Genomic DNA, 24,584 nt, shown 5'->3' on the forward strand with positions numbered 1-24,584 from the left:
CTCTGGACCTCTGATCACACAGACTGCACTTCAGTGAAATATCTCAGAGCACATCTTTTTGTGAGAATTTCAAATGTTAGTTTATTAAAAAACAAACAAACAAAACTTCGCTCAATTAAAGCACTAATTGCAATCTCTCTAGAACGTGAGCATCCAAAATTTTAAACCCAGCCAGAGTGAAGGGGGCATTTTGTACATTTATTAACTGGGATTCTACCAGAAAGACAGCTTAAAGAATGACGCAACAGAGCAAGAACTCCTGCCTCACAAGCGTAATCATAATCCAGATAAATGCAGCATATTCACAGGGCCTGAACAGGTACAAAATGGCACCCACCCACACTGCTCAGTGGGAAGAGAGTGATGCTGTGGAACTGGCATGCTGTCAGATAAGCACTTTTTGCTTTTGTTTCTTAGCTGTGACAGAAACACCTTACCTCAAGCACATCCCTCAATTTTAACCTCAAATGAGACTGAAACACCGATGAGTCAAGTTCAATTAAACAAAAAGGATGTTGCTATTGAAGATTCTCATGATAAAGAGCTGAAAGAAGGTATGAGCAAACAGTGGCTGCTGCAGCCAAGAAGGCCAACAGGATGCTGGGTTCCATCAAAAAGGGCATCGCCAGCAGAGAGAAAGAAGTCATTATCCCACTCTACTCAGCGCTTGTCAGGCCACACCTGGAGCACTGTGTGCAGTTCTGGTCCCCGCTATACAAAAAGGATGTGGCCAGGCTGGAAGGGGTCCAGAGAAGGGCCACCAAGATGATCAAAGGACTGGGAAGCTGCCATATGAGGATAGGCTGGGAGAGCTGGGTTTGTTCAGCCTTGAGAAAAGGAGGCTTAGAGGGGATCTCATCCCCGTGTACCAGTACTTAAGGGGTGGCTACAGAGAAGACGGAGACTCCCATTTACACAGAGTCCCATGGAGAGGACAAGGGGGATGGACACACGTTGCTCTTGGGGAGATTCCGGTTGGACATGAGAGGGAAATTTTTCACAGTGAGAACAGTCACCATGGGAATAATCTCCCCAGGGAAGTGGTTGACTCGGCCACACTGGACAGTTTGAAGACTCAGCTGGACAGGGTGCTGGGCCACCTTGTCTGGGCTGTGCTCTTCCCAGAAAGGTTGGGCTAGACGATCCCTGAGGTCTCTTCCAACCTGGGAGTCTGTGATCTCCAGGAGTTTTACAACTTTTGAGTTAAAATGCTCAGAACTATTTTACACTGAAGAAGCAGCTAACTTCTGAGTTAAGAACAGCCAATGATAATGTTAAAAAAATTCCGTAAGAATGAACAACAGATCTCCTGCTTTATAAACTTGCAGCTTCATAGATCACCATAGATAGGAATTGCCTAAAAAAAAAAAAAAAATCAGAAGCCACGACAAGCTCTATTTACTGTTTAGCATTTGTCTTGAATAGTTTAGAAGTTAAGGCCTGAAAAGAGATTTTAAATTTTTTGAAGTTGAAAAAATTTCAATAAAATTGCAGTATGCAGTTAAACAAATATTTTTGTGTATCTGTACAGGAAGATAATTCAGTTAGATAGCAAAGAATTACACATAAATGCCCTAAAGCTGTGAGCAGTATGGATTAAATCACTGTAGTGTCACTTCAGTGCAAACTCTATAGTCCTGAATTAAAAGGCTAATATTTAGTTTTAAATCAATTCTTCAACACAAATCTGAAAGCCACCTGTATACTAGCATTGAAAAAAAGTCTTTTTAAAAGGCTTTCTGTTCTGTTGGGTTGGAGGCTCAAATTGCAGCTGAAAATATAAATGTGATCCATTCATAAGTATTCAACAGAGCAGTGCAATGATGTTGCATACTAACACTAATCTACAGTTAGTTGAGGAGAAAACATCCTTTTTTGTCAAATTAAGTTTTTTGTCTTGAAGAATTCTGCATTTGTCCCAATCAGCCCAAGCCCATGGGAGCAAAAAAGCTCCCTGGCAACACTGCATAATGACTGACTTTCAATGTCCGCATTACTCCTCAAACATGAAACCAGTTTTGTATTTTCTTGATAAAATTGTTGTGCCTGCACATTTCCTAAAACTGATCTCTCAAGAGAAGAAACAGAGCTTATTCTATTATTGAAATATCTTATTATGACTTACAGGCCAACAGCTAGACTTAAGCAGCATTATCTGATATGCTTGGAGACTAAACACTTCTGGAAAATATACTACTTTATCTATATCCTATAAGGACATTGCTCCTCTGAACCTTTTACAAAAAAACCCCCAACAACCTCCCAAAAAACAAAAGCAAACAAACAAACAAACAAAAAAACCAGAAAAAGCTCCTCAAGAACATAACCACAACAAGCTTTCTTCTCCCACAGTATCCTGGAGAGATATTGCAGAAACTCCTGGAATTAGAAAAAAAACAGTACACAACAATAACAGAAGATAAAGACATATCATTATGGCTCAGTGAAGAGATACAGAACACAAAAACGTTAATGCATAGTACACAAAGCTTCAAAGCAGTGTGTTAAATAATTTTCTAAATTGATTTGTAGCATCTTATAGCAACTGTTAGTACTGTGTGCCATATACACACCTGGAGTTTTTCACAGGATTATAAATCATAGAATTGTTTGGGCTGGAAGTAACATTGAAAGCTCAACTGGCCCAACCCCCCTGCCACGGGCAGGGACACCTTCAACTAGACCAGGCTCCTCAAAGCCCCATCCAACCTGGCCTTGAACACTTCCAGGGACGGGGCATCCACAGCTTCTCTGGGCAACCTGTGCCAGTGCCTCGGCACGTTCATAGTGAAGAATATTGATTTCAAGACAGAAAGCAGAACTGCTCCTTTACCAACTGCAGTAATAAAAGCTAACTTAAGTATCAGGATAGGTTGCTCTTTAAAATCATCTGCATCTATGGGCAATTCAGATGGTATCTTCAGTGTAACTGTTTGTGGTTCAGAACAAGAAGCTCAGTCAACATCCTGTTTCTCCTGCTTAGTAGCCTGGAGATGGGCATCGCTAATCCAGGCAAAAGAATGGGCAAATACATACAACTGAATGTGAGACCTTACAACAGGAAGCTGGAGTATTCGTTAGCCCAGAAGGTCGCAGAGCAGACAGCAGAAAAAAGAGTTATACATGGAATAGTAATATTTCTTAATATTAAGAATATTTATAATTAAAGAACAACAGCGATCAGATGAGCCATTCACTTCAGTATTAGTTCCAACTACTACAGAACTACCATGAAGATAGCCGCTCCTTGAGCCAACCACACCATCTATACTGGTCTACTGAGTTCCTACAGAAAATGAATCTTTTTCAAACTGTTATTAATTTTTAAGACAAATTTGTGGGATAATGGAACTAACACTGGGAAGACGACAAAACAGCGGCAATGTGGAGACTCTGTAAGTTTCTAGCAACTACTACATTCCTAGTACAGCCTGATCAAAGACACATCTCCTTGCTTTTAATACTACAATACACGAGGAGTTTAATTTTTGTTTCAGGGTATCTATGAAACCACACTGCTGAATCTGCAAGCCATCAAGTTGTTCATGTTTGAAACTACCTCTTTTGCTCTGCGCAATGTCAACAAGTTACTTTAGATCATTATCATCTAGTGCACTTTATTATTATGGATTATGGAAAGAAAATCGTTCATCTTCAAAGAGGTTCCAAGAGTTAATGATCAATTTGAGCAATCTGGAATTTACAGCACCAGGAACAAATACAGGGCAGTGGTGCAAATATTACCGTATGTTTACAGACCAGCCAACAACCCGCTTCCATTTTGCAAACAAACATGGAAAATTCTCTATTACGGTGGAGGTGGAGACAAAAGTCAAAGTCATCCTGCTGATCTACAATGCTGTAGGTGCGTAGATGTTCTAGGCCATGATAAAGAGTCAAGTCCTTCTCAAATTGTGTTTTGATCCATTTCACAATTATCAGCAGGCTGATAAACTGAAATGTTATTTCCTTTACAACATAAATTTGGGCTGAAGAGCACTTGTTACATATAACACAGAAGATATTCAAGTGCCTTCCTCCTCTGTCAGCAATTCATATTTCAGGCACAGACATCTATCAAAGTCTCCAAAGACTGAGGTATCAAAACCATAATTTTTAGAGAAAATAATACATAAGAGAATGAAAGATAATGCGCACTTCTAATTGCAAAACTAGTATCAACATAGGGTCAGGTTAACGCATACAGACAGCAAACAAACCGTCGGTTTATATATGGCTAAGAGAGAAGGGTTATGAGCACGGCAGATCCTTATTACAGATGGGATGTAGAAATAGGCTAAAATTAAGGTTGAAAACACAATGCAAGAACAAAATGATTAAAAGTAAGGAAAACAAAACACTACAGTCTGTTTACTCAAAGCAGAAGTCTATGCTAAAGTCTTGAGACGAAATGGACAATCCATTTTTTCCCCCCGGTGTTAAAAGGGAATGGAATTGAAGTGGTGTGAATTCCAACAGGAAATTCAAGATGAAGATGAAACATTTGAAGCTAAAAGCAGCATTAAAACAACCTCTCAGGAGAAAAAAAAGACAAGGTGGAGCGAGAAAAGTGACTCCTTCATAACTGCACCTATTTAAGGTGCAAGTTTACCAGAGAACAGAGAAATATATTATTCTTCCAGTGAATTTAACAATTTTATCTCAATATTTGCAATCATTTCTAAGCAAGGCTCCTCCTGTAAGTGCAGGGACCTCTCTTACAGATAAAGAGAGAGACAAGGAGAAACAGGAAAACTCTACAGGGACAGACCTACACGATGGAAGAGGCCAGGCTCCAACTCTTATCCTTGCTTTCTCTAAACCAGCTGGCCTAGAACCAGCTCTGCTCCAGAACATAAATAGCCAGAATTAACATATCACAAGAGATCCTCCTTCCTAAACTACATTGTGCTCTAACTATTCATAGGCTCTTCTATAAAAAAGCGCAAGTTCTCCTGAATGACATATATCCTCCTTTTTTTATAGAAGGTAGTTTTTGCTGTTGTTTTCATAGTTAAAGTAATGAAAAGATCCACTATAGACACAAAAGTACCAGAAAAGATAAACTAATTATTAAAAAAAAAATTTACACTGCTATGGCAAATTATTGTGGTGAATTGCTTGATCACTAATCCCAAGCGTTTCTTTGGTGCTCTAGCGTGTATCACTCCAGAAATGCAATCAGGAATAAAAAAATCCAACTTGGAATATGCACTGGTCTTCAGTACTTTAACTGGTTACAATACATATACGTGTGTTAAGTTAAATAACCAAAGGATGGATCCAGCTTGTTCCCCTTCCGTTCTTACCTTTGTCGAGGAACTATGAAAAGTGCTCGTACTAGTTTTCTTCTGTTGGCTTTTGTATTCATATTCATGCAAAAATCCATTGCTGCCTATAAAAAGAAAAGTCGATGTAATACTTCACCTTTAATGCAGTGGGCTTTTATTTAAGGCAATATAACATGCTTTTCAAAAGCATCTTTTACAGAGCTATTCCTGTAACATGCAGCTGCTTTAAAAACAACCATAAAGAAAAAAATCTTCATTTTTGTCTAGAACTGACATAATTAGGAAACACATCTAGTTACAGGAATAGAGACTGATTCTTTAGATCAACACAAGGGAGAAAGCAGTTTTAGGTAGATGGGGAGTAATTAGTCAGGGGATGACGGTAAGAAGAAAGGAAAAAGCCAAGTCTACTTCTAAAACAAACTAACACATAAGAGAACAGGCAGACAAAACCAGTATCACGTGGTATTTGGGCAATGGGTGACTAAGTGAGAACAATAAAATATTTCCTCCAGGTTAAAAATGAATTCCATTACTGCTAGACTCCAAAGCTTCAAGTCTTTATTTCCAAAGCATTATAGCTTTTAAGAGTGGGGGGGGGAAAAGAAAACTATAACTATACCTTGTCTATGAGGTCTCTGTTGACACAATTTGGAAGTTGCTGAAGAAAAGCATCTACTATAAGTTTTAAATGAGATCCAGTACTGGCTTCTTCATCCTCTTGTTCTAACAGAGTGAATAAACAAGCAGCACACATCTTTAAGCTATGAAATATGATTTACGATCTCATTCCTCAAACACGGTGCATTTGTAATGTTTAGTTGTTAAATACTCATCCACAGATTAAACAAAAAAGATAAAATGACAAGTACAGAACTTATTTTTTTTTTTGCATTAAAAAATTCCATTGATGGTCTATGCTGACAAAAGTAAAAAAACAAACACCTTTAAAACTTGTCTTCCAATTTATGAAGTTCCCTACCTCCTAATTTATGTCAGGAGTAACAATAAATATATATTCCTAGAAAACTATGGTAATTTCTTCAGGCTATAGAAGGAGGGAAGAAAATAAGAAGGCCCGAATGGGAGGGGGAAAACCCAACAAAACATTTATATGCAATTGTGGATTCTATTTTTAATGCATGTTTGCCCTGCAGGAGAAACAGAATTTTTGATCAAAAATGTCCATTAAGGCCATTCTTTCATCCAGTACGTGTTTGACATCTTTTCACTTGAGGCTGTAAAAGCTAGAGGCCAACTCAATTCTTTCAGCTGTACAGAAACCAGAGCAGAGAACCATAAAGCAACAAGGATGGAGGGTTGATCATGTAGCAGTTGCAAGGCAAGTGACAACTTGCTTTTCAAGCAACTGCTTTCATGTTATTTGCAGCACAGGAAGCAGTGACAGTGACCTGTATCTACTAACTGAGTCAGTAACACTACTCAAGTAAAAGACTGCAGCACAACTCTACCATTCACACTCAGGTTTTCTGGCATCATCTATGAAGATCTCACTAGACCAATCCCCCTACAGTTACCCTTTAATTGCAAAACATGGTATACTTCAAAAATTTTCCAGATTTTACTAAGTCCTGGAGAAGAGTCTAGTTTGCTCTATAGCACAACATGACCCACGACGAGTTATAATAGAACCGCTTGGAAAGAACCCTTACTTGGCCAAAGCAACGCAAAAGGATGCCATTTCCTGAAAAAGGAACATGATGTTTGGGTTTTTTTCAGTTTGAGGATGCTCATCAGCAACAAGACTACCCGGGAGGTACTTGTAAGCAGATCAGAGACAGACAGAATTCAAAAAGGTGAATGTGATAGTGGTGAAATTGCACCCAAATAAATTACAAAATACCTGAGACTCAGTAAAGTCACTTTGCCTTTACAGGCTACACAGTAAGGCAAACTAGCATAAAAGACTGAAGCTCCTTTTTCCAAGTTAGAGAAAGGCAAAGAGAAAACAAAGATGCTATGCTGTACGGCTTTTTTTCCTTGGGTTTTTTGAGGAAACATCTGGGGGCAGGGGTTGAGCTTTGGTAGAGACCAAGAATTGTTCCAAGGAACACTGCCACTACCCCATCTTGAAGATGCTAGAGAATGAAACAGATGACATCGTCTCCTCTCTTGCACAGGCAGCTAGAAGTTGGAAGAACAAGAGACAAGGGTTCATTAAGAAAGGATTAAAAAAAAGAAGAAAAAGAAAGATGTTCCAGATCCTCATGGTCCTCTTTTGTCTGAGCTTCAAGGAATCCTGACTCTCTCATCACCCATATACTCTAAGTTAGAGTTCACTAGGATGCATGCAATAGCTCAAACCAGACAATTTTTACTAGCAAATCTTGTTCTAATATATTTTTCCATTTAGGAAGGTGTGGCTGTAAATATCTATCTCCTTTTATTTTCCCCTTTCTCCCTTACAGCTGTTAGTTGTCTCACCTTAGTCTTCTTTTCAAACTGACTCAATGGTCTCGAAATAAATTTAAAAAATAAGTCTTCGACATTTCAGTCACTTTTCAAGACAACCTTTCAAGAGGCCCTGCTATCACATTCAATTTCAATAGTTCCCAGATAGATCTCTTCTCTCACTGGTCCTCTCCCTCACTGGAGAGCTACAGATATTTTCACATTATATTTCTAGGTATTTCTTTCTCATCACAGTATGTGGATCATTTATAAGTGGAAAGGCTTTTTTGCAGTAGCTGAAGCAGGTTTGGGACTTAAAACAGAAAGCTAAGAATTTCAGAGTGACAGGAAATGAAATGGTCAGAGCTTCCTTCTCTAAGGCAAACAACAATTCTAAGTATGCAATTCATGCAAAAAAATAGTTCACTTTGATCTTCCCAAGTGTCAGTCTTGCATCATCACATTTTAAAACTGCATTACCTCTTCTGAAAAATTTACTACAAATAGTAATGCATAAAAATTATGGTCAGACTACTTGTAATAGTCCATCTGGGTGCAGATCAAATCATGCAGTAAGATCACTGAAGAGACAAAGAAAAATTATTTTCTTCTTTTTAAGCACCTTTATATTTAACCAGAAACATATACAATCCTGCAATTTCTAGGGAGGAATATGAGAAGATCCCAAGGACTTACTTAGTAAAGTTGTTCTCTGCAACAATTGGTGCTAAATAATTTTCTACAGCAGTAACTATAGTTATTTGCCTTCCCCCCCCCACACACATACTTTCTGAGAAAGCCCTGGCTCCCTTATTCTATTATCTTATACTTCTATTATTAACTTCTTTTTTGATTTTTTACAGAACTAAAAACTTGCAGAGGGCTCTCTCCTAGAAACTTCACTCTGCCTGAAAGCTTCAGTCTACTTTGTATAGTATCACCCAGACAGCAGAAGTAACAGAAGTGCTTTTGTAATGCTCGTAGCTATTCCTCTGTGAGACGAGCTTCTGTAATGAATTTGTTCATGCAGGAGCCCTCACATTCGGATGGTACAAACCAATACTGTGAGCAAATTTTTGGCTGGATTCCCCCTCTGCACAGCGCTTAGGCATAAGCATCATGTTAAACATCATCTTCAATCAAAGCCTCACTGAGGAATGTGTTCAGAATCCAGTCTCACAAGTCACCCAAGTCCAAAAAAAAATTTCTTAACGAATATTTTTAAACCTTTATTAAATTTCTGCTTTTCTGATAGGAACTTTGCTAACTCTCTAAACAGTGTAGCAAAACCAACAGAGTTGACTCTTACTGTTGACTGTAGCAAAACTAACAGTGAGGCGATTGTCCCGCTCTGCTCCGCGCTGAGGCGGCCTCACCGCGAGTGCTGGGTGCAGTTTGGGGCGCCAGAGGACATTAAGGATATAAAGCTACTAGAGAGTGTCCAGAGGAGGCCACGGAGTTGGTAGAAGGGTTTAGAGGGGAAGCCGTATAAGGAGTGGCTAAAGTCCCTTGGTTTGCTCAGCCCGGAGAAGAGGAGGCTGAGGGCAGCCCTCATGGCGGTCTGCAGCTTCCTCACAAGGGGAGGAGGAGGAGGGGCAGGCGCTGATCTCTTCTCTCTGGTGGCCAACAAAAGGACCCGAGGGAATGGCAGGGAGATGTGCCAGGGGAGGGTTAGGTTGGGTATTAGGAAAAGGTTCTTCCCCCAGAGGGTGGTGGAGCCCTGGAACAGGCTCCCCAGGGAGGCATCACGGCACCAGCCTGGCGATATTCAAGAAGCACTTGGACAAGGCCCTCAGAGACATGGTGTGAATTTGGGGCTGTCCTGTGCAGGGACAGGAGCTGGACTCGATGATCCTTGTGGGTCCCTTCCAGCTCAGGGCATTCTGTGATTTAATACTCACTTCTACACATCATCTCTGCTGCTGACCAACCTTACAAAAACTGGGACTAGATATATATTAACAGCAGACTTCTGCTCACAGTACTCTTCATGGCTTCCACCCTGGCCACTCCTTAACATCTTTGTCTCCATTCACACAGCTTCATTTTTAATGTTTTATCTTCTCTTTTAAAAACAACCTCAAAACTCACTTCTTTCAGCATGTTTTCCGTCACTATTTTCAGCTCCGGTGCTAACTGCTCCCTCTCTCTTCCCTGAGCATATTGAAATAAGAAAATTAAGATTCACTCAAAGTTAATACAATAGAGAAACAAAATAAATTAGCTGAATTCCTGGTAATTCAACTACCAGCGTCAACTTTCCTTTTACATCTCATATCTTAAACACACACTTTGGAAAACTGCAGTGTCTCCCTCATATTTGGAGAGGGGAGAAAACACTGAAGTGACAGAAGGAGATGAAGAATTTACAACAGATGGGCAGCGCCTACCGTCTGACTGGACTGTCTACCGTATTTATCCTATTTCCCCCCTCAATAATTTACTTATTCCCTCTGGCAATGAAACCCACACCCCTAGATTATCATAATAACTAAAGACACCTTTTTTCTTCATCTTGGACTTTACATCTAGGACCCTGATATACCTTATGCACCCTCCCTTTTTATATTAAAGGCCCATCTCAACCTAGGAATACTCTGTTTTATATTTGTAATAGTCTCATAATACAGTGGTTTCTTTCTTTGCTGGCTTTGCAGAAAACATTACTACTAACTTACCTGAAGTACAGATACACAAAAATTCAGTACATATGAAGAAAAGTTAAAGCTATATTTTGCAGTTGAAGAACACCTAATTCTCCTCATTTCAAACCTAAGCAAATTTTACTTAAGAGATCTACCTGTTCAGTAGATGGAAATAAATCACAGAACTTGAAACAACATCTAAATACAGATTTTTGTTAATTCTGTATACCTGGTGCTGCCAACTAGGGGTGTTCAGAATTACACACACACCCCAAAGAACCCAACTATTGTGTTCCTCTAGATGTTTCGAGTAACACTTACACGCTGCTAATTTATAGCCTAGTTTTCTAGGAGAGATGTGGCAATCATATCTATTTTAATTTCTACCATTAATTTATGAAAGTCCTTGTCAGTATTAAAGAAATTTGACAAAGGTATAGAGTTTGCAAAGACACTAAGGTTCTACATTTTTCACAAAAATAAACTAATCAGCAAAGACAATCATGAAGCAACAGTTCCCCACTAATAAAAAGCCTACACTGTGACCCAAATGACATTACCTTCACAAAGTAGAAAGTAATAGGCTTTCTTTAAGGGCTGGCTGTTTAATGATAAAAAATAAACCCCCTTCTGACACATTTTAGTTTACCCTTTCAGATGGGAATATGTTTAATGCTCAGACAATAGCTAGTGTAAAAACAGAAACTAGTATTGGTGATTAATATTTTATATTATGACAAAACACACATCACCTTCCTTTTACAATCAAAAGCACGATCATCTGTCCCTCCTGTGCTACTGTACATACTCAAACGGGCATTGCCCCCCAGTAAGCTAGAACTATACAGAGACTGCATCTTCTGTTTCTGACCTCCTCCCATTATTCCTGCCTCACTTCTACAGGATCTCACACTCATGTTATTTGGCTTTGTCTTTATGTTTGGAATAATCTTCATCCTATCAAGTCAAGAATCCCTTCAAAAAAAGACACGGAGGAGATATCCACATTCCTTTAGAAGTCTATTGACAAAGTATTTTTGGCCTATCTAGCAGGCTGTAAGCAATCCAGAATGAACTGCTCTTTTTCCTTTTGACTCCAAGAGACCATCTACGGGTACCTCCCTTACTGATAGCTGGAGGTCTTCCCACTATTCAGTACCACTGAAAGAAAAACTTGTTTCTTAATAGTTTTTCCTTATGACTTACATTTTGCTGCTGTTTCCCCTAGTAAAACTAACACAGCTAGATTTTCCCAGGTGCTATTTGCAGCCCTTTATGCATCATTAGATGTCAGAATTCTTAAATCCTGCTATTAAAGTCATATCAACAGAAGAGTCTTTAACAATTAATAAGACAGAAAGGCAGAGCTGAATCTTAGATTTCAACAGAAGTTAAAACCAGATAATATTTCATTAGTACCCCAAGCACACTTGTTGAGAAAGTAATTTATGCACCGAAGTCCTCGTACTTCTTTCTAGTCACTTTTCAGACAACCACTTTCACATTTTATTATTTCTGAAAGCTCTGTGAAGAAATCTGGAACCTTCACCACATAAACCTCCATATAACACTTTTCACTTGTATCTGAATGCCTTGTTACAAATGCATTCTTCACCACAATCCTAGCAGTTTCTAGCTACTAAAGTTTCATAAATAAATAAGTAGTTCTCCCTTAAGTCACTCTACCTACTGACTAAAAACTCAAAAAAAAAAAATTCAGGAAACAACAAAGAATTCCTAAAACCATTTCTTTTTACCTTGCTCATCAAGAAGCTTTTTTGTAAGATCTTCTGCCTCATCTCCACAGTCTAACTCCAGAGGATCATCATTAATATCCAGGTTCTCCAGCTCCAACTCCAAATCCTCACTCCCAGGTGCTTCCTTATTATCTTTGGCATCTTTTGAATCTATTTAAAAGTCAAGCAGAAATATTAAGCTATTAAACACATGCAGTCACAATTAGAATACAGGAAGATTCACGTTGCTAAACATACGTCTCTTTAGTGTCTTAGTCTCGTTAAAAGGAAATGGGAAGAATATCTACTTCTTGAGACTATACTGTCTAATCTGAGAGGTCTCAGTGGTTTGATATTCTTCATATAGCTTTACCCATACACCTGAAAACTGCACACATTTACCTACACTGGGGTCTGTTAAGGACTGCCAACAGTTTTTAGTGCTTTGGTTTGCTCTGAACTATAGCTGCTATGCCTTCATTGGACGGCAAGCATACATTCAAACGGAACAAGATATTCAGAAACAGAGCAATCTAAGTCCAAAAGTTAAAATGCTTAAAATTGATTGCCAGGCAATCAATGGAAAGTACAAGCAAAAAGAAACCCAATCAACCGAACAAAAAAACCAACTTGCATTCTGGGAAGGTCAGACAGAAAACCAGTGCACTCCAGAACTGCAGTAAATGAATATCACAAACATTATTCAAGAAGAGCCAGATTCAAAGGTACACATTCTCATTTAATATTTGCACTGCAAATTCTTATAGCTCAACTGATCTCGAAATTGTCAAAGCAAAGTAAAGAGAAAGTATTTTATACAGACCAAGGAAAAAAGGCAAAAAGCAGAACAGGAAGAAGATACTGAATAAATAACATGCTATGTAGAAGGTAAAATAAAAATCATATTTTCCTTGAATACAAATAATCTATGAATCTCTAGATGAAGATTCAGAAAGGAATAGCTAATATTCTTCTTTGACAACACTGGTCCAGCACTGAGCACTTTCCCAAGAGATCACTATCTACAACATTTTACTATTCTTTTAGGTCTCCTTCAAGCCTCATCTGCAGACTATGCTTCATGTAAAAAAATTTTGAAGGCAAATAGCCTTATTAAAATTCATACACTTTTTCAAACAAAAATGTGACAACTAAGCAGTGTACACATCATATGAAAATGGTAGACTCACAAAGCAAACAACCTGTTTAGAACCACAGACTAATTTAGTCTGGAATGGACCTTGGTGAGGTCTCTAGTTCAGCCTCTGCTCAGTGTGGATGAGCGCTGTATTCAGACCAGATTTCTCAGGGATTTTTTTTCCGGTTTTCTTGAAAAATCTCTTTAGGCAGAGATTCCAGTCTCCCCAGGCAAGCTGCTCCAACATCTAATTATCCCCACAGGCATATTTCAGAATTTAGAGATCAGAAAGAAGGCCATGAACTATAAAGATGGATTTTCATTAACACTCAACACTGACCTACTGCATGTGTATTAGAAAACCACTTTGCGCCAGTGCTGCTGAACGATATTTTTATCCCATTATAACTAAAGTCTACCAATGCCTGGTGGTGAACCTAGGGCTGCCTCAGAAGTGAGGACCCATCCAGGCCTTTTAATCTACTGGAATTTTATATGGAGATAGTTGGCCACCACTGACAATTTAGTGGAAAAACCAGAATGAACACTAACGTCTTCCAAAGAGGGTAAGCTTTTAGGTTTCTCACAGAAAAGTTAATATTTACTCACATTGGTTAATCTCCAATTATTTTAAATTTAAAATTCTATCAATACTAAAAATGCATTTACTTTTTCTTCCTCAGATGCCATACCCAGATATAACCCCTATCCCACATAGTTTCCTCCCTAAAAAGTAATCCAAACTGGTGTACTGTCCTGATCACCACAAATTACTTCACTGGTGATTCATTACTTCCAAAAAATTTGCGTACTAGTTGGGCAAGATATTTTAAAAAAATAATCATCTAAGCATTCTACCTCTTGATTCATCTTTGCCGGAATCCTTGTTCTGGGAACATTTTTCGTTATCTTTAAACAAAATTGCTGGCACAAAAGCCTTTAAGTCGATGAGATTCTCGTAGAAGTTTCTAGCATCTTCATCTTCCCAGATGCCTCCCTCCAGGTCATATTCACCAGGTTTTCCTGGTGTGAAAATATCAATACCAGGTCCATGTTCTGAAAATAGTGAAACCATAAGAAAGTTATTTACACAAATTTCTCACCTTCTAAAGGGAGGCACCTTTAAAGATTTTAAAAAAAAACTTTTAGAAACATGTTAACGTATTTATTACTACCACTTTTAACAACCCAATCTTAATATCAGATATATCAATAAGCTATCTTAAAATTGTAAATTTGGCATTGACAGAAAACAGTGTCGGAGTGAAGGTCAAATGAAATAAAATCAAGGAACACATTATGTGGTATTAGAAAGGAAACCTGTAACACTAACTACATTAGCATAAAAAGTAATCACTTTGCGCATGATGAACTGTACTCTACTGTATTTTAAGAACAGAAGTTTAAAAAGAATAATTTTAAATTCAGAGGCATTCAAGAAATACAGCTTTTATTTAAGCTCAAGATCACTTCAGACAAGAGGTACGGTCATGGTTTCAACAACATCTCCAAATCTAAAACTTGAGATTCATTAAGGCACTGAATAGCTCTGCCCATTAAATGCAGTACTTTGCCTCAGGAGGTCAGAGAGCCACCTAGTGACTTCTCCGGCTTAACAATATGTTCCTGCTACAACACCATGACCCGACGTATACTTCAAACTCAATTTTTAACAACATCTAATTTTAGAAGTCTAACATATACAGTTCTTTATTAAAAATGCATTATGTAAAATGGAAAGGATTAAGTTAAAAACACTTTCATTTTTCCATTGATTCCTATATTACCTGAAACAAATCTAAAGAGATATTACTTAAGTTACCATAACTACTCAGCATGCACAATAGTTACAGTTATGTGTTAGGTTTAATTACTTTAATAAAAACTTATGTATTATTCATTCACTGATATCCTTAATGGGGAAAGCCTAAATAAAAAGAAATCAATGGGAAGACCACACAGTAAGAGGGTTTGGTTAGCTTTCCCACCACGTCCAAGCAAAGTCCAGCATCCTGTTTACTTGTTTTAGAAGACAGCCTACCCTCAGGTGCTGGTTTCTCTTGGGGAAGGTCGGGCATGTTTTCATCCAAAAGGTCAGCTAGAGATTGAGAATTTGCCAACAGCTTCTGGTAGGACATTGCAAATTCCTCATATTGCTTGTGTCGATCTTCACTCAGCTCTCCCTTGGAGTGAAGAATGCGCCTACAAGAATCAAAGTTACAGTAAGACAACCTTCTTTCTTAAAACGTGTTTGAGCTATGTTGCACCACTACCAACTGCTCTATTGAGCAAAGCTAGCCTTCCCCCTGCGGGACCTGTGAGTATCCTAGTTTAGACTGCAACAGCAAAAATTTGAGCAATGCTATTTTTTCCAAGCAACCGTACTGAATTACCGACTTCAATATCATTCAGGACAGTACAGTCACAGAAGCTCTCACACTTCAATGTCCAAAGAGAAAGGCCAACTTATTTTTTGCCACAATTGTCCTGTAACAGTCCTGCACAATGAAAAGGATCTTGTAGTAAAGTAAAACATTCAACTAACATGGAAGTTGGACAAAAGTTGCTTTGGATCTGTAACAATACATTTCTATGTTGTTCAAATGATTAAATGGGCAATTGTGGCCAGGAGGCTCAAAAATTGTTCCACATTAAAACCAGCCCATTAATTTTCCAACAAACCAAGTTATTTTAAGGCTATCAGTCCAAATTAAGAGCAGTTACAGTTCTTTTTCACTTGTTTTTTGTTTACTTCTATTAAACTATCCACACTTGTTCTAAATTTTTATATTTAAAAACAAAATCTATTGTCAAAAGCAACTTGTGTTTGAAGGAGCATAATCACCACTCAGAACTGGACAGGGAAGCAGTTTCATGATTACATGCAGAGCAGTACAACTCAATTTTCTTTCTAATCTAACGCCAATTAAGGCCTAACCCTATACCAGCTTAAAAATGGTCTCACTTGTTTTTAAGGACAATATAGTTCAAAAGTGTTACTCTTTACATCTTTTTTAATTTTGCCAGTCTTCACGATCCACTTTCAAAGTCATATAAAACTTCATGTAATCTGTTTGACAGGACTAGATCTCTACAGGAGCACGCTAAAACAGAGACTACATAAAGCCCTGTATGCATTCTGAAAGCCAAGGCATTTTAAATTGACATCACTTTGTAAAATCATACAGTAAATACTAGGACTGCAAGTTACCGATGTATCTTTCATTTCAGAAAGACAAATCTTTGCCTCATTTTCAAAGGATTCCCTTTTACTCCTCACTGCATTTGGTTGCTTTGATTCACTTTAACTATGTATTTTTAAGAAATGGGAGTAATCTAGAATTATCTACTATTTCAGAAAACACCAAAAGCTGATGTTAACATTATAAAATTTTAGGAAGTAACATACGGCTTTTCTCCCCATACATGCTCGTGTATTTTCTCAATTTCTAATAGAAAAGTTGTAAAAAAAAGAAAATATTTTTCCTTAAGTCCCTTGAAAACTCTTGGACTAAATACATCTTTATAGTTATCAGCAAGTTACCATCCATTTAGTTCAACTTATTAGTTATAAACAACCAAAAAGTACACTTCTTGATTCTGATAAGGTGTTGTACAACTTCTAAAGTCACATACCAAAAAGGAATATAAATAACAAACCTCCTACAAAACATCCTGGATTTTATGCAACAATTATCAAGAACTTTCAAGTAGTTTGAACCAAATATCAAGAACAAGGTAATCTCTGCTAGTACAAAGCTTGCCACAGCAGGCTGACAAAGACTGTCAATCCTTGATTTTTGGGTTAACTCAGAATACACTGAGCAATGTTCTAGTTTGTCCCCAGCATGAGCTCCTGAGAAGTGCATCTTCCCCATCTGTGGCACAATCCACTCTGCATGAACGGTTCTTGTAAGGACAAGGCACAGTCAGTTCTTTACCAGTAAGGGACACTTGAGGCCAGCGGAGCTGTTTGGGGTCCCAACTACACGTGAGATACAAACGGGCTCAGATGAAACATGGACTTTCAAAGGGGAGCTGACAGAATGAGCTTGCCTAGCAAGTTTCCAATTTGTTTTACAGTAGTTTGAATAATGCTAGTAACATTGGCCTAACTGGCTTTAACCACTGCCAACACACCCTGCACTGAGGTGAAAGCATCAGAAGCTACAGTTTGAAATAAGGTGTGAATGCCGTAATTCCTAAAGCAGGTTGCAACATTACATTAAGATTAGGCTTTTATTAAGTAGTAAGTGTACAATCACATTCTTGCCAAAAGACCCAAACATTTTATGGCATAAAAATTCTAAAACAGTTTAAGGAATATAAGTTGAGGCATATCAGGCATGGCTTTTTTCAGTTCCACGTTAATCGTAAAACAAGTCATCTTTGTACACAACACATTCACAGGGTGAGCAACAAAATCCCTATCTGCTCAGAAGCAAGACTTGACACAGATGTCTTGCTAGAGGGCAAGACGCAGTAACGCTAGAAGTTCTATTGCTTGACCCTCTTACAAAAGCACACCTATAAAACATGTATTACCTGCTCCTGCAAAGCAGAGCAAGGAAAATTAACAAGTTAAATAACCACTAAATTTCTAAAGTGCAGTGGTTCAGTTTGGATCCAGGAAACATGTTAAGTGCCAATTCATAGCCTTTCCATGGAGACAGCTATCCATTAGGTACCTATTTTAAGTTTAAAATACACCAGCAGCCTCATAAACATGAGCACTGAAGCTCTGTGCTATTATTAAAAAAAAAAAAAGAGCAAAGTGCTGCAACAACAGTACAAGAGTTTCAGTTCTCAGTTTCAGTTCCCAAAAGACAAGTGTTAACAAATTCAAGCAAGCTAAAGCATACTAAGCAAACTTTAAAAAGCGCAATTCATAACCAATTAAAAGTACAGCACACAGTACTTATCTTACTTTATTCACAAATTTCACAAAGTGCCACAAAACAAGTTCAGCAGGTCTTAAAAAAAGATCCTTAATTTAGGCAAAAAGAAGTCTCTTCCATATCCAACACTCATTCTTGAAAACTCACACTAGAAGTTGGGAATCAAGTTGTTTCCTTCCAATGACACAGCCTGCAGATTCCACCGTGCCCTCAGCTGTGTGACCCAATGACCATTGGGTTCTACTGTCAAAGCGTAACTCAAGGTAGTTTTCCTAATTATCTACTTGCAGAAACCCTTGTGTCTGATAATGCTTTAATTTTACCTATTATCCAGCAGGTAACACAAAATTAAAGCCCTATTAAGGTTAGCATATTAATTTTCAATTAACCAATCTGTACAGCTTGAGTTATTTCACAGTCATTCTCCTGACAGAGGTGCATTTAAGAGGTGTTTACCTGACAAAATGTCATGACCTAAACAGATGTCACTGTTGCTGCACTAGAGGGAACAGTTTGTTCCCTGTTCACTTCACCAGTTCTGGAGTAACAGTGGGAATAAAAGCTGTTGCTATCAGCAAAGTGGATCAGGTTTCAAATACACAGAGGACCGTTTTTTCCAATAGGATTATTTCTTTTTTAAAACAAAACAAAGCCAAGAAAAAAACCAACAACACACCACCACAATCACTTCTCAGAAATCCACAGGTTAGGAAGATTTCTATAGTATTCACAGACTTCTTAGTGGGCAAGTTTCTGTCTTTGACCTCATGCCTTGCACATCCACAGCATGTAAATGCCATGCATCTCTCCTGTCACAGACACATCGTAAGCAAACAAAATTAAGCAGGAAAGTTTTTCTGAAGTCCTAGATCTTTAACAAAACTCATTCCTCAACTTTTATTAAGCAGCTAAAATAAACATCTAAAAGTTCAGACAGAGATAAATAATAGAATTATCTTCGTCCAGTGATAAACACATTCCCTCCCCAAAACAAAGCTTTGCACCCAAGTTCACAAGGACAATTCAGATGATAAGGTGCATAAAGAGGTCTCTAGTCTGACCTACTCAAAGCAGGCTCAACAATGAGATCAGACCAGGCTCCTCAGGGCTCTATCCAGTCATTTTTTTTTATCCAGTTGTGCAAGTAAACATTAAAGTATACTTCCCTCTCCCAGTTCACTTATGTTTTCTTTCTTTCTTCTTCATGGTTTCTTAACATTCTTCATATCTTTTAGAATTTTTTTCCCCACTTCCATTTCCTATCATACAGACTTTTCAACACTCCCACATTGAAATCCCAGCTAAAACCAATGTGCTCAGAACCATTTATAACTGTGAAAGTATAAAAGTTTATATTCATTAACTTTAAAAAAATAACATCTAAGTCAATAACACACTTTAAAGTAATAAGGTACTTGTAGAAATAACGGTAGCTCAAATGTCAGTTCATGGTCCTGCGACATACACCACTTGGCTGACCGAGACCAGCGAAGACTGCAGCACAACACCCATCACCACAATGGATCCAAGTCCAAAGCCTTGGTTTGAGAACACCAAATTTTAACGTATTCCAAGCATACATTTGGCTCTGGACTGATGTTCAGCCTTTTCGATGAAACCTATGCCTACAACAGTAACATGTTCATTTCTACTGCCTGGAATGCTTCCAAAAGTATTTAAGAATGACAGCCTTTTAAGACCAGCAGTTGGGGTTAGGCTGGCTCCAATAATGACAATTCAGGATGCTTTAAACAAAAGCAAACACTTGTTAAACAGTGTGGTCGTAGTAGAAATTAAATTATTCAGATCTTAAACATATGTATATCCGTACCCTTCAATGTTAGTATTCCATATAGACATTTAAGGGGATTTGAATCACTTTGTATATACCCTCCAACATTTTAATATATAAAATTTGCCCACATTGAAGCGTAAGGGATACATTGTTAATCTAACCTAAATTTTCCTCCATACTGGTACACTAAAAAAGTAAACAAGTCAAAGCCATTGTGGCATATGCTCCATTAGATGTGCGTGGGTGGAAAGGGAGAAAGCAGATTGTGCCAGCTGGAAAAGGGCGGTACCAGCTGGGAAAGAAGCATTACTCTCAAGCTACTAAGGGAGCGTCAAACTTAGGGAGTTACAGAGAATTAAAGCTAAAGGTTGACCTCCATTTTCTTTAGAGATATTCAAAGAGTCTGCTTGGTTTTTGCTTTTTAAGTATTCAGAGCAAATTCAGAACCTCTTTTAGATATATTGCAGAATACACTTATCTTCTACACACCACTAATAGACTTTGTTTACAAATACTGCAACAAATCTAGGCATTTCATAAATAAACTATTTTTTCTCCATAAATAAAAAGCAACATTTGAGTGTCACCTGTTTTGTCTTTCAATATTTTGAAGCTCCCTGTGGTCCCTTTTCAGGTGTTTGGTCAAAGACGTAAAGTATTCCTTCAACAAATTCTGGAAGGGCTGTTGTTTCTCTGGACTAATTATCTCACTAGGAGGAAACCTCAAGTTAAACTTCTCTGCAACAGTTTTTACTCTCCTTGGTACCAAACCAGCAATGTCATCTCCACAGTGCCGACAAAAGCTGATAACCACAGAAACATGAGTGTGGGATTCTCGATCAGCGTTAATAATATTTTTAAGCTGCTCATAGATTAAAGACAGACCTTCCTTGTCAGTGAAAATCCCGACTATTGTCAATTCTGCAATGAAACGCAGATCAGTTCTTAACTTGGTAATGTTGGGAGTCTTCTCTTCTTTCCTTGCTTCAAAATGTTTTTTCCAAGCCTGAAGAAGTGAAGGAGCAAAATCAGCATAGCGCTGGTGAAAGAGGGAACACAAATGCACAGCGCAGTTCACGTCTGATATTTTCAGTTTGGCTTCCACAATAGAAGCTACTGCTTCTGCTATGTATTTGCTTAAATTCAGGCTATTAAAGTCATGCGACAAGGAGTCCCTTTGTTGCTCTGTAATGGTTTTTAGCTTCTTAACAAAAGCTGTGTTCTTCTTCAAACTGGAATCTAGTCTGCTGAAGAAGTTTTCCTCAGGGCGATTGTCTGGTGCATTCTGGTTTTTGCTGCGAAGCTCTTTTCTTGCCTGATGGCGCTCCCAAGCCTCCTGGTGGAGCTGATGTGCTTCCTCTTTTTCTCTAAGAGAAATAAAAATTAGTCATTTTCATTACAGAACCTTACTTTCAGGTTAACAGTTTAAAGGGAAAAAAGTCACAGTTGGAAACCCTCCAGTAGTTCTAAACACAATTTCCCCTTACTACTCTATTTTTAAATATTTAACAAGTTAATCCTAGAAAGCTAAAGCATCTGCTTCATAAACTACTGTTCCATTTTTTTGCTTAAAAGGCAAGCACTACTTGTTACAAAATTAAATTTCTCAAATATTTCTATGCAGAACATGTTAACCCAACAGACATAGAAAATATAAACATAAAACTTCATTTACTCCAGACAGAGATAAAGTTCTTACAGAAGAGGACAACAACCTTTCAACAGGTTACTGTGTTACCCAGGTAAGGGAAATCTTATTCCCAGACTACTGATATTACACAGAAAAATGTACATAGGTGAAGTATAACTGTCCCAGCTAGACTTCAGCTATGGCATTGCCCCAGTCTTAGAAAGCGACATATTTCAAACACAAGAATGTCTGGAACCTTGGCTTTATTGGTCTAAAGACGCTATCTGCAACAGTGTAGTACCTTTTGATAACATACTAAGAAACAGTGGCTTTGTAATACCACATATTAAACTGCCAGGTTACATTCTGTGGTTGCCGTCCAGGTACAAACTGTCTATGACTGATTAAAAGTAAGTACAGCCATCCCGCACAGTCCATTCACTCCCATTATGGTATGCGGACCTGTTTGAGCCTCTATTCCCAATTTTATTACACCAACACTTCTCCATCTTAACAGAAACTGTGCTTCTTTATTCAATCATATTTGTGCATTACTTGGTCATCCCATGGAGAACACTATCAAAAACCCATGTTAGAGACTAAAGAGGTTAGAGGTAAAAACTCAAAACTACACAGAAGTCATAAAGCACACTCAGCTAGCCATGTAAAACTTACAAGACTACATACAACTTATTATAAGTAACTCAAACAGTTCGCCTTTTGTAATTCTGCCCACCACCCCAACTGCAGCACTACAGCATTTGGCACAGTTAAACCATTAAGCGACAACTTACTTCAGTTGAGCAGCTGCTTCTTCTTGTTTCTTTTTCTCTTCCTCCTCTTGTTTCTTTTTCTCCTCTTCTTCAAGTTTCTTTTTTTCTTCCTCTTCTTTCTTCTTTTGCTCTTCTTCTGCCTTTACTTTATCCTCTTCTTTTTTCTTCCGCTCCTTGTCTTCTTTTTTTCTTTTATCCTCTTCCAGTTTTTTCTTTTTATCTTCAGGAACCTTTAAAGTCTCTCTCTTCATGCCAACCTTGACATCCTCTTTCGGCTTCTCCCTGGTGCTCACAGGTCGCCTTTCACTAAATTCCTTTTCTTTATTATTTAACTGAGATTCTTTTTCTTCCATATTTGCTGGCTTTTTGCGCTCAGCTGGCATTGTGTTACCCAGGCAAGCCTGCAGAATCACAGGAAAATAAGTACTTTTAACTTCTTGATATATTAAGGTCACTTGCACAGCACACCCACGCTCAGTTAAGAGCTAAGTAAGGTAACTCACGAATGCCTGACTCATTAGAATAAAATACAGGTTTAAGGTAAGTTTTCTTGAACTACGATATGGACCTAACAACAGGTAAAAACTAATCATTTTGTTACAGTGTTATACTGCAAAGTCGTCTTCAGCACGAATTGTGAAGTAGAAGCATTTGAAGTTTCTGCAACCTGAGGAACCCAAGATCTTGGAACATAAACAGAAGTCCATCTGCAAAAAAATCCAAGACCAATGAAAGCAAAGTACCCCCACCTTAAAAATGAATAAAAATACTTCGGCATGCACCTGCGCCTCACTTCCACCTAAGAATACTCTCCCTTCCACTACCTCTACTTCGGAACATAGTATAATGCAGGTTAGACAGGACCTCAAGGGGTTCGACCTCCTGCTAAAGCAGGGTCAACTGTGAGGTCAGACAAGATTGCTCAAAGCTCCAGTCTTGAAAACTGCCAAGGAAGCAGACTGCACCATCTCTCCAGCCAACCTGCTCCAATGCCTGACTGTCCTTGTTGTGAAAGGGCATCATCTTGTCCCCTCTTTCCTCACCCCACTAAAGATTCCCCCAGTCATCTCAAGCAACTCTTCTGTATAGCACAAGTACCAGCTGGAAAAGCACACTGTGCTAATATGCATACACAGACCTCCCTGCCACCAGAACAAATAGAAATGAGAGTGGAAAGGCTACAATTATCAGGAGTCATCAAAGGCTACAATCTGTACCTCTTTCTACTCAACCAATGTTTTTCTAAGGACTTGTAGGAGCTTTAGCATCTTTGGAGTTTCTAGCCCTCTAAGCTTTAGTTTCATTTGGCTGAGGATTCCAAAGATAACAAATATTGAACAAAACCCGATAGAATTACAGAATAATTTAGATCGGAAGGAAACTGTGGAGGTCACCTAGTTTACTCCCTCACTTAAAGCAGGTCAAATCAGATCAGGGACTTAGCTAGCTAAGTTTTGAGTATCTCCAAGGTCCCCTCTGGGACCCTGTTCCAGTACCTGAAAAACTTTAATTTGCTATGCTCCATCTTGTCTCCATTTCTTCTTATCCTATCCCCGCAGAGCTTTGAGAAGAACCCAGCTCTATCTTCTCTATACTCTCCCATTAGGTTGGTGTAGACACTAATCGGACTTCCCCTTCCTTTCTTACAGATGAGAAAACCCAGTTCTCTCAGTTTCTCTTCAGATATCATGTCCACCAGCCTCCTAATAATCTTTGTGGCCCTCCAGTGGACTTGCTCCAACACGTCAATGCCTTTCTTGGAACAGAGAATCCACAACTGGATGTGGTGTCCAGATGTGGTCTCGTAACCACTTGTAAGAGGGTCCTCAACCTGCTGGGTAACACTTGTTACTACAGTCTAGAATGCAGCTGGCCTTACCACAAGGGCATTCTGCTGACTTATGCCCAGGTACAGATAGGGCCAGACAGGACTGGAAGAGGCAATTAGAACCACCTAAGCCTTATTTACTGCAGCCTAAATTGATTTCTTAAAACAAAAAGTATTTTTCACATATTCACATGCTTCAAATTAAATTCATATAGAGGCAGGGCTGATGGGACACAACTGAATGTGACATCTCCTGAAGAACCATCGCTTGGTTTTTATTAGTAACACCAGTTTGATGCCCAGTTACTACCCCTACTTTTGCCTTTCTAACACTTCACTCAGACTGAATGATGAAAATATGCCAGATTCACATATTTCCTGCATCTACTCAACAAAACAGATAATGAGACACTCGCATTCCAATCTAATGTAGAGTGC

The 24,584-nt window shown here is 38.4% G+C and overlaps 1 protein-coding gene across 4 annotated transcripts in view; it reads right to left on the reverse strand.

The window, feature by feature from the left end:
- The window catches only part of UPF2 (UPF2 regulator of nonsense mediated mRNA decay), a 72,480-nt gene that overhangs the window by 44,188 nt on the left and 3,708 nt on the right, over positions 1-24,584 (reverse strand). For all 4 annotated transcript variants that reach the window (XM_064443036.1, XM_064443028.1, XM_064443047.1 and 1 more), the window contains exons 2-8: positions 22,340-22,719; positions 20,503-21,282; positions 15,264-15,424; positions 14,081-14,278; positions 12,106-12,255; positions 5,914-6,017; positions 5,310-5,395 (exon numbers count right to left, since the gene is read on the reverse strand). In XM_064443036.1, coding sequence (XP_064299106.1) covers positions 5,310-5,395; positions 5,914-6,017; positions 12,106-12,255; positions 14,081-14,278; positions 15,264-15,424; positions 20,503-21,282; positions 22,340-22,701 — 1,841 coding nt within the window. In that variant the 5' untranslated portion in view covers positions 22,702-22,719. The remainder of the gene's footprint in view (positions 1-5,309; positions 5,396-5,913; positions 6,018-12,105; positions 12,256-14,080; positions 14,279-15,263; positions 15,425-20,502; positions 21,283-22,339; positions 22,720-24,584) is intronic.

Source organism: Phalacrocorax carbo, chromosome 1 (assembly GCF_963921805.1).
Source record: "Phalacrocorax carbo chromosome 1, bPhaCar2.1, whole genome shotgun sequence".
Lineage (NCBI taxonomy): Eukaryota > Metazoa > Chordata > Aves > Suliformes > Phalacrocoracidae > Phalacrocorax > Phalacrocorax carbo.